This window comes from Scatophagus argus, chromosome 22 (assembly GCF_020382885.2).
Source record: "Scatophagus argus isolate fScaArg1 chromosome 22, fScaArg1.pri, whole genome shotgun sequence".
Classification (NCBI taxonomy): domain Eukaryota; kingdom Metazoa; phylum Chordata; class Actinopteri; family Scatophagidae; genus Scatophagus; species Scatophagus argus.
The window spans coordinates 16784869-16800310 of NC_058514.1; the positions used below are offsets into that span (position 1 = coordinate 16784869).

The 15442-nt window shown below is 41.4% G+C and overlaps 1 protein-coding gene across 1 annotated transcript in view; it reads left to right on the forward strand.

Moving 5' to 3' along the window:
* The window catches only part of LOC124054005 (protein bicaudal D homolog 1-like), a 35621-nt gene extending 21573 nt beyond the window's left edge, over positions 1–14048 (forward strand). The window contains exons 7-13 of the mRNA XM_046379642.1: positions 55–233; positions 1073–1463; positions 1875–2069; positions 2699–2850; positions 3882–4092; positions 10971–11054; positions 12439–14048. Of these exons, the coding sequence (XP_046235598.1) occupies positions 55–233; positions 1073–1463; positions 1875–2069; positions 2699–2850; positions 3882–4092; positions 10971–11024 (1182 nt within the window). The 3' untranslated portion in view covers positions 11025–11054; positions 12439–14048. The remainder of the gene's footprint in view (positions 1–54; positions 234–1072; positions 1464–1874; positions 2070–2698; positions 2851–3881; positions 4093–10970; positions 11055–12438) is intronic.
* Positions 14049–15442: the final 1394 nt, after the last annotated feature.

A 15442-nucleotide genomic window follows, 5' to 3' on the forward strand; every position in this document is an offset into this window, starting at 1 on the left:
GACTGAATGAGAGACAGTTGCAGAGATAACAGATTTCCTCTCCTCCTCTCTCAGATTTTCAGCTTGGAGACAGAGTTGCAAGCAGCTCAGTCAGCAGCCAGTGAGAGCCAGGAAGCATTGAACGCAGCTCAGGATGAGTTGGTGACGCTGAGCGAGGAGCTTGCCCAGCTGTACCACCATGTCTGTCTGTGCAACAATGAGACACCCAACCGTGTCATGCTGGACTACTACAGGTATGACTGTTGTTTTAGTGGAACACAGGCAGCATCATAAGGTGGAACAAGAGTGTTCATAGTTACATTAACTGAAACCCAAGTTTTGGTGCCGGCACAAATACCTACTTGGATGGAGGATGAACTGATTAGAATTTCTCCTCTGTAAAAATAGTCTGTAAGTGAGGACGAGGATGTTTCTCAGTGGAAATTATTCACTCAACTCATGTATTCTAAATATGTTGATCCATTTCACCAAGAATTACACATATTACCTATTATTAAATTCCTTTAAAGTCTTTCCCACATACTGTATGCTTGCTTAATACATCTGAGGATGCCACACATGCAGTCGCTCTGTGGAACGACTGTGGCCTTCGACCTGAAGCTGAACCTGCCCAACCCTTAACCGCTACACCCTCCACTTGGCAGGTCAGCAGTGGTGGCCAGGTCATGGCCCATCAGCTCCAGGCCTCCAGCCCCCCTTCTTCCTTTTGTGCCTTTTATGCCACGGTCGCCAAGTGCTTGCTCAAGGGGGAATGTTGGGTTCTCTATATTACAGTTTGATTAAAGAGTTTGGTCTAGACCTGCTCTAATTGGAAAGTGTCATGAGATAACTTTTGTTGTGAATTGGCGCTGTATAAATAAACTGATTTGAATCGAATTGAATTCAATCTGGCCCAAATTTCACATAGTTAATCATAGTCCCAGCCTGAGGGGAATGACATGACACTGCTGAGTCATAGTCCTTGCGGCACCTACTGGCAACAACAAATAAGTCTTGTGTGACAATTGGACGCTCTGCTGCAGCAGGCTCCTTGCAGCTTTAATTGACTTTTTTGTTTGTTTGTTTGTTTTAGGCAAGGCAGAGGGCTCAGGGGCATCACTGCCAGTCTTAAAGCCATGTCTTCAGACAACAGCAAAGTTCTTCTCACACCACGCCTTGCCAGGCGGCTGGCTGCTGTTTCCTCAGTAACCTCAACTCCTGGGGAGTCACGGAGCCCCTCAGAGTCTCCGTCCAAGGAGCCCTTTTCTGGGGAGGGTGGGAGAGAGGAGAAGGAAGGGGACAGGGAAAGCCTCCAGGTGTCATCTGAGCAGAGCCTGCCTCCCTGCACACCTCCAACTCGCTCACCCAGCATCAGTGCCTCTTCATCATCATCTTCTTCATCATCACCTGCCCTGGAACCTCCTGGAGAACTCCGGAGGGAGCCCATGAACATCTACAACCTCAACGCCATCATCAGAGACCAGGTAGGACACAGCTCCTGTGTTAGTTTCAGTGGAATTTCCTCTAAACTCTTAAAATTTCTGTCTACTTACCTCATTATCTTTTCTTTATTTTCTACCTTTCCTTGTACTCTCTCTCTTCATCTCCACCCTTAAACATAACACTTTTAGGAAACTGGGGCCTGTTTTTTTCCTTAGCTTTTCAGCTGTGTATTATCATTTCTTTGCTTCCTACCTGTTCATCTCTCTCCTCTTCCTTTCTCCTACAGATGAAAACCCTCATTTTGGCCTCATAATTTCTCTTCTTCACAATTCCTTGATAATTTCCTTTCTCCTCTTAAACACCTCAGAGATGAAGTGGACCTCCTGCATTGTCTTATCTGCTCTTGTCCTCACCTCCTATCTCCTCTACCTCTCTTGTCTCCTCCTCCCCAGGTGAAGCACCTCCAACGGGCAGTAGACAGGTCTCTGCAGCTGTCCAGACAGAGAGCAGCAGCCAGGGAACTGGCTCCTCTTCTGGACAAGGACAAGGAAAGCTGCATGGAGGAGATCCTGAAGCTTAAGTCTCTGCTCAGCACCAAGAGAGAGCAGATAGCCACCCTGAGATTGGTGCTTAAGGCTAACAAACAGGTGAGATATGTGCTGTGTTTATGCTATGAGCTGAGAGATACTGATGTGTATGGCAATATCTTTATGTAAGTGAATAATGTTGCAGTGTTTTTGGGCATGATTGTTAGATTATTAGACATTTTTAGACACTTAAATAGAAGCAAGGTGATACAGAAATATGGAGGAAAATTTTAGAATATAAATATAGTATTAGTCTAGAACTGTTTGTTAGTTTAGGACATTCACACGAAAAGCATTGCCTGTGCGGAAATGAACATGCATGGTCTTTACCTGCAGCTGATGTTGTCTTGGTCAAGATTCCTACCCAATCAGAGTCATTCATGTCAAATGACCAAACCACTGCAATGAATCCTGTTGTAACATTCGTTCTTTATGCTTCCATGCTGCAGATAGCTACAGGAGGTAGCTGGAGGTGTAATGTTTTCAGGTTATCTATCTATGTGCCCACCCTATTCTTATGAATGTGATATTTCAGGACTGACTTGAACAAATTTATTCACGCAAAAAAAAAAAAGATCGATTTTTGTTTACAGCCTCCACTGTAGCCCAGTTTTGTCCTAACTGCTGTACTTGAAGCAAAACAAAACATAGCATGCATGATGTGTGTGTGTGCATGTGTGTTCATCTAGACAGCAGAGGGAGCCCTGGCCAACCTGAAGAGTAAATATGAGGCAGAGAAGTCAATGGTGACTGACACTATGATGAAGCTCAGGAATGAGCTGAAGGCCCTGAAGGAGGATTCTGCCACTTTCTCCTCTCTGCGGGCCATGTTTGCCACCAGGTCAGAGATGAAAGAGGAAATATGAATGTCCACCAGTCATTATTGTTTGATTACCAATGACGATGCTCAAAAATAGAGGTTCTGCAGTTGTATGTGAGGAGTAGGTTGAGATTTTGAGAAATAAGAGTAATCATTTTTTAAAATTAAGAGAAGTTATGAGAAGACCATTCTACCCCTCTTGTATATGCATGATAAATATAAAGCTACTACCAGCCACTATCTAGCTTAGCTTAGCCTGGACAACAGCTGGCTGGCTTTGTGTTAAGTTCGACAAAATCCACTTAGCAGCACTTCTAAAACTCATGTCATGTCAAGGCTTATTTGTAAAAACACATCAAAACTGAAGTATAAAAGCAACATGAATCATGGGAGGATCCAGCACATAACTAATCTTGTCCCAAAAACAGACATTAGAATAGTGTCAGTATCAGTTATGGCTTGCATGCAGACATTTTAAGCTTTAGGTGTTGGACAAATTACAAAAAATACAATACAGATACAAAGCAAAAACGTCCACACACTAGATAATGAACATGAACATTAAATGTTGTAATAAGTACACACAGGCTCCATCTACAGAGGGGTCACCCGACAGGAATAAGAAATATTATTATAGAAGATTATTTAAGAAATATGTGAAATATAGACCTAACAAATACAACTGGTATGTGCATGAATCCTGAAAGTGTAATTCATTCATACATTATCAAGACCTAAATATACCATAACAAGATCAGTAATTAAGACAGAAAAAGAAAACACCGGGAATATCGCATATCCATACACAGGCTACCACAGAAATAGCCATAAGTCAGCATATCCAAAACATAGCTCCAAAGACACTTGTAATGAAGGATGGCAATGAAAACGTTAACATGACCCATAACGTCTGCAATAGAATCAGTCTTCTCAACAAATTAGATTAGCGTGTTTCTTACAGTGTAAAACTATTTCCACATTTGTAGGTGTATATTTTTATATTACTTTCATTATTTTTCTCTTTCTCCCCACTGAAATCTTGCTCTCTGCAGGTGTGATGAGTATGTGACCCAACTGGATGACATGCAGAGGCAGTTGGCTGCAGCCGAGGATGAGAAGAAGACTCTGAACTCCCTCCTGCGAATGGCCATCCAACAGAAACTGGCCCTAACTCAGCGCCTGGAGGATTTGGCCTTTGATCAAGAGCAGACCCACCGCACCCGTGGGGGAAGGCTGACCCGCAGGAAGACCAGTAACCCCAAAGTAAGTCCCCCAGCCTCTGCTTCAGCCTCCACTGTAGCCCAAGGCTCCACTTCAGGTTTAGCCTCAGTGAGCCTCCCCCCTTCAGGCCTTACTAGTCCTACGTCAAATCCCCCTGATGATCTCACTGTCCCCCTTAGCCCATCTATGGTCAGTGCTGCTGCTGCAGTTCTGGCCTCAGCTCTCACCTCGCCTACATCACACATACCTCCTCTCAATCCATCATCACCAGCAGTTTCCACATTAGCTGGCCCTTCTGTATCAGAGAGCCCCCCATCTTTGGAGGCCCCCTCTTCTCCCTCAGCACGGTCCTCGCCCTCAACCCCTCTGAGGCCGGCTCATTCCCAGTGGACCTTGGGAGTACGGACGTTTGTAGTTGACTCCCACAGTTTCAGTGTCAACATCTCACCCACTCCGCCCCGAAATTCTGACCTCTCTAGGCACTACATCCCAGACTCTCATACCTCTACCCTATCCACAACCACATCCACTTCCAGGCCCACCCAGCCAGGATCTGCACCTTCCTCTCCATACCGCTCCCCTACTCTGGGGCTCAGGCGCTCCACATGGAGCCCTTCACCCCGAACTCGGCCCTTGTCAAGTCTGACACGTTCCTCCGTTCTTCACACTTCTTCCTCACCCTCACCTTACTCCTCCCCTCACTCCCCTTCTTCCTCCCACAGCTATTCCCCCACCTACTACAGCTCTTCCCCTGGTTTTAGCCCCTCTAGCTCCTACCTCACTTCAGGTACCTCCACCTCTTACAGCCATTCCACCCACTACACGCCCCTCTACCCCAGATACTACAGTTCTTACCGGCCCCGGCACTGACATCCTGCTGTACATTTTTTACTGTAAGCCTTCTGAAGCCTAAAACTGCATCATCCTTCTCTTTTTGTCACCTGAGAGAGTATGGGCTCACAGAGAGGAGGACAGAGTGGTTTCCTGTTTTCCTGTGCCTAAGCTTTGGCCAATGGGTTCTGAATGTTCAGTGACTTTGCTCAGGGATTTGACATGAGGAGCACAAGCAGCAACGCCTTTCTTTTATTCTGAGGCTGCTGATTGATCCACAGGAGGACGTTAATAGGGACTTTTTAATGAGAGTTTTTAGTATATAGGTTCTTCAGGTTGAGACTCCATGCATGTGATTAAGAGACATTCAGACATTGGCTGGACACGTGGTGGACATTTTCATAGCTTCAAATGAGGGCCATGACACATTAAATACTGTCCTCCATATTTAATGTAATATCCGTTCTGTTTGAAATGGTAGTGAATCTCATTTAATGTATACACAAACACTTTAACCCATGTCTGTTAGTGCAAGCATCCCCCTTTGTACTTGGATGCTTAAAGGTTCAGTATGATGCAGACAAATCAGCTTATGCAAAGTAAGGCAAAAGTGTTTGTGGCTGTTTGGGATGGCCACACTTAAGTGTAGATGAGATGTTGGTCCCAGAGACGGGTGAGACACAATGACCTCTCTTGGTACACTTTGTATTTTTTCTGTCATACTTTTTATAAGTAAGCCATTAGTACACCTCAATGGGTATTTATTTTTTGTCCAGGGTTGTTGCTTTCAGCAGTTCAACCCTTAGCAATTTTTGTCCATCTCTAGTGCGACCCAGTGGTTTGTTCTTCTCATGTACACAGTAAGTTCATGTTTACACTTCAGACTTCCTTCCTTTTTCGTATTTCATATATCAAATTGATAGAGATGTGGGTTGATGGAAGGTTAAGACAGGGAAATAGGGAGGTAGGGAGCACTCAAACATGGCATATCACCACTGTAAAATCAGATCAGCTCCATTTTCTGGCCTTTGTACAAAGAACAGTATGACTTGGTACATGTCTCAATATTCTGGCGTTGCTTTTTTCATTTCTCATTTGAACCTGCTGTAGCATTGCTAAGTAACTCTTACCAACCAAAAAAGAAAAAAAGGTTGGGGGAAATTAATAATTGGAAGGAAATCGTCACACATTAAAATCCTCCAACATATCACCCATTGGGTAGAGAAGGGTGGCATAGTGAGGAGTGAGAAAGATTCGGATCTCCACCAGCTACCTTTGCTGTGATTTCAAATATGAACTTTTTGAAGGAGAGTATGAAACTCACAATACATTGTAAAATGCCTATTTTGGTTCAGCACTACCTTGACCAGTTAAAAACAAGCCAAACTTCCACATAACGTCAGATCTGAACCCTTGTTAAAATCAGCCTATTTGTCGCTATTTGCTCTTCTGCCACAAAGGGGAACTGATAGCTTTGGGTGATTGAAACAGTCTCAAGATTACACTGTGTACATTTTTTTTTTCTCAAAACAAATAAATACAACAATTTTGAGAGTAGCTGTATGCTTAAGTTAGAGAATTGGGTCCCAGGTCAGGTCCTACTCTGTCCTAACATTTGGAGAACCCATATTTTGGAACAAGCTAGCGAGTATGTCTCATTACGTCATCAGAGTCCTTTTGCTATTTGGCTTTTCTTTTCCATTTTTTAAAAAGAGCATAGAATTCTGGGTACTTTTGGCTTGCTGAGGAAACACCAGGCATCCTTGAAAACTCTGTGTGAAGGACTCAGTCCTTTAAAGAATTTGAAAGATCCTGAACATCTGAACTGTTCTTCAGCAACTGAAATTCAGCTGTTTGAGGATCCTTTCTTGACATTGAGATGTGCCAGGTATCTTTTTAACCACACACTGAGAGGAAGAGGAAGTGATTCAAGGGTATGCTGACTCACCATCATGACTGACTTCACGGCTGTATTGATAAACATGTAATGTAGCTCCCTCTTGTGCCTCTGAGGCCATCTGCAGAGGTTCGTCTGGTAAGGAATGTACTCATCTTATGCGGAGGCTTGTTCATGGTACTGCACCAAACTCAGGGAACTCAGGGAATGTGACATACCTCATTCAACCTAGAATGAGTAAACAACCAAACTAGAATTACTATCAACATTATGAAAATGTTTCGATTGAGAGAACACACCTCCCGGGCAGCACGGTGGTGCAGTGGTTAGCACAGTGGTTAGCACTAGTACCTTACAGCAAGAGGGTTCCAGGTTTGTATCCCGGTCTGGGCCCTTCTATGTGGAGTTCCATGTGCCTGCGTGGGTTTTCTCCGGGTACTCCGGCTTCCTCCCACAATACCAAAAACATGCACATTAGGTTAATTGGCTACTCTAAATTGCCCCTAGGTGTGAGTGTGAGAGTGTGTGGTTGTCTGTCTTTGTGTGTTGGCCCTGCGATTGACTGGTGACCAGTCCAGGGTGAACCCTGCCTCTCGCCCGTAGTCAGCTGGGATAGGCTCCAGCTCCTCCAGACCCTGACGGATAAGCGGTATAGAAAATGGATGGATGGAACACATCTCCAAAATTATATTTGAAGGCTTAAATTTAAGTTCTAGTCAAGTTAAAGGGATTATGAAATTCTTAGAAATCTGTTTGCTGTTTAACTTATGAGTCACAAGAGAAAATTGATATCAATTTCAATGTCCAGTACAGAGACAGGTCTGAGAGTTTGTGTAGCCTAGTTTAGTAATAAGACTGGAATAAAAGGGAAAAATATCAATTTAAGCTGTATAATGCATCGTCAGCAGAAAAAAAAATAAAATAAAAAAATAAATAAAATAAAATAAATCTAAGACTTTACTTTTAGTTTGAAGTTTATAAACCTAAAATAAATCTGCTGAATCGACTGAATGAGACTTAACACTCATATTGATTTTATTTATGATTTTATTTTTGTAACTGTGATGGTAGCCATTTTACAACCAGCTTCATGTTTAATTCATTCTGCCAAAAGGGAGACAGAGTCAATATTAAAAATATCTGATATCTTTGACTTTGACCCCAAATTTGAAGGTTATCATTCCTCCCACTCTGCTGCTCATTAACACAGTCTGAATGATATGGAGTAGGTCCACAGAACTTGAAAATACCCCCTGCTGTTTACTCACCAGTACATCCACACCTCTGTACTGGATTCACAACTGATGTTGATCTTCTCATTTGACCTAAATTGACAGCTCAAATGTTTTTGACGTACTTTTAACTGTTGATAACAACATATCTGAGATCAGTTCAGCACACCATACACCATATTCCCTGTGTTTGTGCGTGCCTTACAAAGCTTTTTATAAAGTACCTACACAGTATAACCTAATAACAAATGCCTGTCCAGAGGCAATATTTCTTTAATGTGATTTCTTTATTTTTGATGTTAACACATGCACCTCAAGCTAAAATGCTGGTTTTGTGGATAATTTGTTTTTGGCTTGGATTACTTTCAGTGAGGTTGAAAATGACTCGGCAACATCAAATGATATCAGGACATTAGGAGATTTTTTTATTTTTTTATTTTTTTTTTGTCTGGGTGTTGTCCAGAATACAGACTTGTCCCCTTCAACCTTTCTCCAGTGTAATCTTACTTTTGCATCATTGGAACCTTTAATCACCACTTTTCTTCTTCTTCTTTTTCCTGTGATTCCATGTTTTGATTCAGACTATCACCGTTGTCTGTTGACTACTGATTTTTGTATAACACTGTAAATGTCTCCACCCTCTTGAAAACAACACAGGTGTTTTTTTTTTCATGTGCAACATGGGGCAGAAACTCATTTGACTGCACCTTTATTTTCCAGATTTCTGATTGGCTCCTTCAAAAGACAAATTTGCCCTGATGGGTCCAAAACTTATTTTTTTTTCTGCTGTAAATCATTAAAGCTCTAGGTCAGTGATTTTTAAGGAGCAGTGGTATATTATGGTACATTATGAACATAAGAAAGAAAGAAAAGTATAGCTGCTGCATGGTTTTCTCACAACTACTGGTTTTAGATAATGTGACAAATAACATACAGGCATTACAATCCAGCCTGTTTGCATTAAGAAGGATGGACTGTAAATTAGTATTTAGATAAACATTTAGCGAGTGCCTGTGCGTGTGCGTGCGTGTAAGCTGTATTCTGGCTAAGGGAAAAGAAGGAAACCAGTATGATCTCCTCTCTGTGATACCCTTTCTCTGTCCAAACAGACACACACAACTCACACAAACACACTGACACACACACACACACACATCTCCCTGTCCTCTACCAACATGTTTGAGGTAAAAATTTGATTAGGAGAACATTTAGCAATGAGAGACATCCTGTGTTCTGTCAAATGTTTTCTGCCCCATGGTAACATCTGCTGGAATACCAGCTGTGCAGAGTCATGTACAAGCTGTTCAAGAGTAAAATCTGTATCCTCGCTCTCAGAAGGTTCCCAAAAGATTCCATTCAACAGATACATGTTAAGGTGGATAACTTTGGGATGCAGCTTGACTGGTATGCTAGAATTTTCTCCACAGGTTGAAAAAAATGTAAAATAGCATTTGAGAGAATTATTACTGTGTTTAAGGTATAATAATAATAATATGTACTGATAAAAGTACCCGTTTCTCAGCTTTTATGATTTTCCCAAAAATGTTCCATTATTGTTTTGAAACAAATAGATGAGCAAATGTTAAGTCTTCTTGAACACACTGACTTTATCATAGTTAAATGTTAGTTTCCCCAAACAGACATTTCATAAAAGAACAGAGCTGATCTTCACAGGGAAATGATCTCACTGACTTTGGCGGAACAAACCCAAGGAACAGCAGTTTTTCAAAGCGTGAAACTCAGCGATAGGATATGGCATATCTCTCTTCCTCAGTTAGTGAATATAGTAGTTAAATTTGTCTTGGAAGAGATCTAGGATAGAATTTTTACAAGGCAGATACACTAATTACACAACCAAGAAACCTTATATTGATGCAGGGTAACAAATACATTATGTATTTGGAGGAAAGGGACAGCAGAGTGGGATTATAGCAATGACTATATCTTAAAAATGAGGAGAGAATCTGGGTTGGTATCATGCAAAAGATTGTATTAAATAACAGAATTCAGTGAGGTGGCACCAGGACATGAGCTCTCTTCACTCCATGCCATCATTGCTGAGGAACAGGAACAGCATGGGGGTTTAATTAGTCTCAGTTCAAAGCTTTATCTTTAACCGGAATCATTTTCCATGTTTGGACTGGACTTGTTAAATACATAAATGATGACATTAATGGACTAATGATGAACTAAGGAAAACCAATTAACTTGTGTTGATCTGCAAGGCTAACATTGCATCGACTGTAGGTTTCTTCATTTTTGTCTTGTGTCGTTCTTGGCCTTCAGTCGAAGTCCAGGCTGATCTTGCTTAGCCTGGATTTAAAATCATATCATTTTTATGAAATGTCTGTCACCCAGCACTGTAGAATCACAGTTGTATTTTACTGTGATCAATCCTTTCTCGCTGGGAATTCTGTCCTAGCATACTGTAAGCAGCACCGTTGAGCTATTGCCTTGCTGTGCAAACATCCAGACTGTTAAATGTCAAACTGCTAAATGCCTGTTTGCTTACTGACCACTTTAAATGCACGTGTACATACCAAGTATTTTAAAGCTTTAACTGTACAGTGTTATGTTAATATATACTGTAAATATCTATGAAGTATTACTTTGTGTCTCATTTTTTTTGTGGTTGGGTGGTTGATCATCATGTTGCTTTTTTATTCCACATTAGGAATGCTTATTTCTGTAATATCTATAGTATAGCTTTAAGTTCAATTTCATACAGTTTACCTGGCTAATATAAGTCTTCAACAGAACAAAACCCAAAAAAGACTGGAAGACCTTTCCATGAAAATACTAAATCGAATCCAACCTTAACCTTACTGATGCACATAGGTAAGACTTCAGACCTTGATTTTTATTTTATTTTATTTTATTGGGAAAAATCGTTATTATCTGACATATTTAGAATCAATATCCATGCTAGGTGTCTATCTAACAGTGTCAGTCTCTTGCAGATCGTCAGTAGCCTTCTGCCGCAGTGCCGTTCTTCTTACCCTCCGCACAGCTGAATGTTTGAGTCTCCTCAGTTCTTTTCATAGGTAAAAGCAACACCACAGTCACACTACCAGCAGAATCTGGTGACACCTTTTTAACTACCCTCTTCACTTACACAAGTTTTGCCAGTTCTTTTTTTTACCCAGTTATAGAACACATGTACCCAGTTTGGAAATAAAGAAATAATGTCTTGTGAGTCTGAGGACAATAGTGTTCCTTTAAAACACAAAATTCAAATCTGAGATATCTTTTCCAGTGAGTGGAATAAATGGAATAACAGTATATATTGTTATTATAATATTATACAAAAGCCCGCAGCAATAAGGATCTGATATTTTGGTTCCATTTGTGTCCAACAGTGTCATATACTGCTGCTCTATCAAGAATGAAATATCTCAACAGACATGAAGGTTTGTAAAGACATTCATGACATTGGTGGTCCTTTCCTCTAGCGCCACCATGAGGTTCACATTTGTGGGTTTGAGTGAAATGTCTCAACAATTGCTGGATCTATAATCAGTGAAAAAGTTTATGTTCTCCTCAGGATAAATTGACATAACTTTGGCAATTTGGGGTCATCATTGGGGGAAAATTCCACCTTGTCCAGTTCTTTGGTGTATGACAAAATACCTGCGAATTCCCACCAATGGGCAACTTTTTGTTTTCTGCTGATTAGCAAATGTTAGCATGCAACCTCACTAAATTAAGACTGTGAAGATGATAAACCTCCTTAGTATCCTCACTGTGAGTATGTTTGCATGCTGATATTAGCATATTGCTCAAAGCTCTGGTTTGATGTAGGCTGTAGCCTTGCAGAACTGCTACCATGACTGCAGACTCTTCTTGTTCACCTGTTTTCTGTATGCAGACATAGTCAATGTCTATAGTATGCATGTATGTGCATATGGGAACTATATTGAGGGAAATATGGGTGACAAATGGGTGTAACTTTAGATGATATACAAAAAATATGTTCCATATATATCAAGCATTATGGTCTATGGTGGTGCAGTGGTTATCTCTGTCACCTCACAGCGAGAGGGTTCCAGGTTCCAGGGCCCTTCTGTGCAGAGTTTGCATGTTCTCCCTGTGCCTGCGTGGGTTTTCTCCGGGTACTCCTGCTTCCTCCCACAATCATATAAATATGCACATTAAGTTAATTGGCTACTCTAAATTGCCCCTAGGTGTGAGTGTGTGCATGTGTGATTGTCTGTCTTTGTGTGTTGGCCCTGTGATTGACAGGCGACCAGTCCAGGGTGTACCCCGCCTCTACCCCGCCCCGTAGTCAGCGGTGATAGGATCCAGTCCCCTCCCCAACCCTAAGCGGTACAGAAAATGGATGAATGAAAGCACTGGGCATATACTGTATGTTTCACAGTGTAGCTAACCACGGTCTATACTATACTATACTTGCTCTTTTGTTTTTAGCGGCAGTGTGTCGACCCTCTTGGCACCCACCATGAGTGCCTCCTGTCTGGCTTCCTCAGTCCCCTCTGGGTCCTACATCTCTGTGGAACACATTTACTGACCCTTGGCACTGTTTACCCAGAAGACTCAGCCAACACTTTGTCCAGAGGACCCCTCACCTGGAAACAGGCCAACAATGCCCCTTCAAGGAGTGCCTGGCTCACACTTAGATTGCACTTGGGAAGCTAAAGTGCTACTGTGACATGAGAGCCACATGAACCTATTGACTCAGTCACTGCCAGATCTGGGTTTGGGTCTTTTGAATCATCAAAATACCAAAATCAAAGAATCAAATCTTTTTTTTGTGTGTCATCCACAGTGGTTATTGTCTGTGTTAGCATAAACATTTGGTTGAAGAAAATATGTATTTCTGTGTACAATACCAACAGTATGGCACCATGTAGGTATGGTAACCCATGCAGTGTTCATAAAGTATATGCATCTGTACAGATTCTAGCTGTTGATGCTTTTTAATCCGTGTGAAAATAACTGAAATTCACTTTTTTGGTTTTTTATTTAACATGTATTATCCCTGCACATAAAGTCTGCCTCTTCATTAATGAATAATAAAAAAAGCCCATGTAGGATGAGCACAAGCTGAATCAGTGCATTTCAAAAACATGCTGTATGTGGCTGTTAGCTGAAAAAAGCTGATAGTACATCAATATTCTGCATGTCCACTTTGTTAAGTTGGCTATAACTTCAGACAGTGTGATAACAGTCAGACTCCTCTGTGCTCTTTCACAGTGAAATAGGACTTTGTTATCAATCCACAAAGCCTGATTCACTTACAGCACTCATTCAACTGCCAAAAATCAATCCAACAGCACCCAAGTGGACATGAGCTGGAGTGTGGATGCAAAAGAAATGTATATCATTTGAAAACGACCAGCGGTTGCATCATTGAATAAAGCTGGCATAAAGCTGATTCACCACAATGTGTAGAACTGAAATACAAAGGTGTCACATCCTGAAGGTTTACCTGTACTACCTGAATACTGCAAGAAATTTGATTTCTGTGATTTCATAAAACCTTGCCCTATTGTTGAGATGTTATTATTATTTACTTGATGGACATTAATAAGCAATATTGTTGCAATATGTTTGTTTCACACATTTTACCCCCAAACGCCTCTCAGAAATAAACTACTGATAGACAAGTTTGCTTTTTATTGTTTTTAACCTGTGTTATCCATTTACTGTAGAAAACATGAATGTCGTTTAGTTAGATCCAAATGTGGCAAAGGTGAGGAAGCCTGATAGGAGCTGAGGTGGGCAGAGTGGTTAGTAATTATAATACCTGAAAGATGGCTCAGTGTTAGGTTCATTTAAGACTAGGACCCCAAAGCAGAGACGTGCACTGGTGAGTGGGAACAGAAGGTTCTTTTAATCACTCTACTAACTAAATTCAGAACAAAAGAAGGCTGTGGAGGCATGGAGCTGGCTGGCAGGAAGAAATCTTCAGCCACATGACTACAGGAGAATCTCTGTTCAGGTAACACAGGTGAACAGCATGCAGAGGTAGAGCATAGAACAATCTGGTAGGAATGCAGGCCAGGCTTATAAAGTGGAGGGAATAGGCTGATAGAACTCAGGTGTGCCTCAGCTGCCAACAGGAGGAGTCAGCCACACCCCCTGCCACCACGGGCTCTGCAAAAAGATAGAAATAGAAAAGGGAACAGAGAGAGCACAAGAAGAAAAGCACAACAGAAAACATACTAAACCAAACCATAACACAAAAAATGATCCCATGGTCCCATGGTATCAACCTAAAGAAACAGAGATCCTCGGACCCACTCCTAAGATAAAAATTAGTAGATGCAATGGGATATTATTTATGCAGCCCTAAACTTATGGAAACAAGGTTTACAGTCCAAACCCACGCCAAAGGGCAGTAGGCTGCCCTTTTATCTTTACAAGGTTAATAGAGTGAGCAAAATACGCTAGGTCCATCCACTAATGCAGCATTAAAAAGCTCTTTCATATTTCATTTAATCTAACACTACATTTTGAGATGTTTTGGAATGTAAAAACATAGTACAGGGCATTATCATGGTTCTGATCAGTGACTGTCAAGAGGAAATATCATAACGGTTCTGGACTTGCACTGCGTTTCTTTACATGCGTCAAAACCATGGTCATTATTTGCTGTGTGTAATTTGTGAATCCGTTTTTGACCATGACATAATCACCTACATGATAGGTTTGCAGGTTTGATATCCTGGAATTCCTTGATAGTCCTGAGTCGAATCAGTTCATATAATTGATGATGATGATGACAATGATGGTGATGCTCTATCAACCATGAGATACCCGAGAGTCAGTGAGCTCGGAAGATGAAGTGTCCCATCCACAGTTGTGTGGTCGAATGAGAAAGTGTTTCAGCAGCTCCATGTTTTAGCCACTAGAGGCTGCAAATATATTAGGATCAGTGATTACAGCTGATGTGAAGGGGAGTCCAAACCTTTTTGCACTGTATCCTGTTACTGTCTCTTTTAATTCCTTTATTTTGACCCAGTAAGCATACCTAACACCTAACAACGCAGATCATAAGGTGAAGCTAGGATAATAGCCTAACCTTATCCTCTGTGGCAGCTCCTTTCCAGAGCAATTACCTGTACCAGTAGCAGCTTTCTGCGTCAGACCACCAACTACAATTTAACAGAATAGCTACAAATGCAGAAACTATACTTTCAGTTTGTTCCTTACCTTTGATTTTGTAACAATATTTTGACAGAACCGTATCTTTCTGAAGAATAATTGACAGAGAAAGGGTCTAAAATCCGAAGGTGTCCATATCAAATGCCCTTTACATGTCAGAAAACCTTTGTGACAACTGAGTCAAATGTTGGGTTACAACACAGGATGTGTTGACATGAGGAGAGGCTTCCAAAATTATGAGTGAAAACCTCCTTGACTCCTCTGCTCCAAGGCTTGTCTGCAACCAAAAACACTGTGCTTCTGC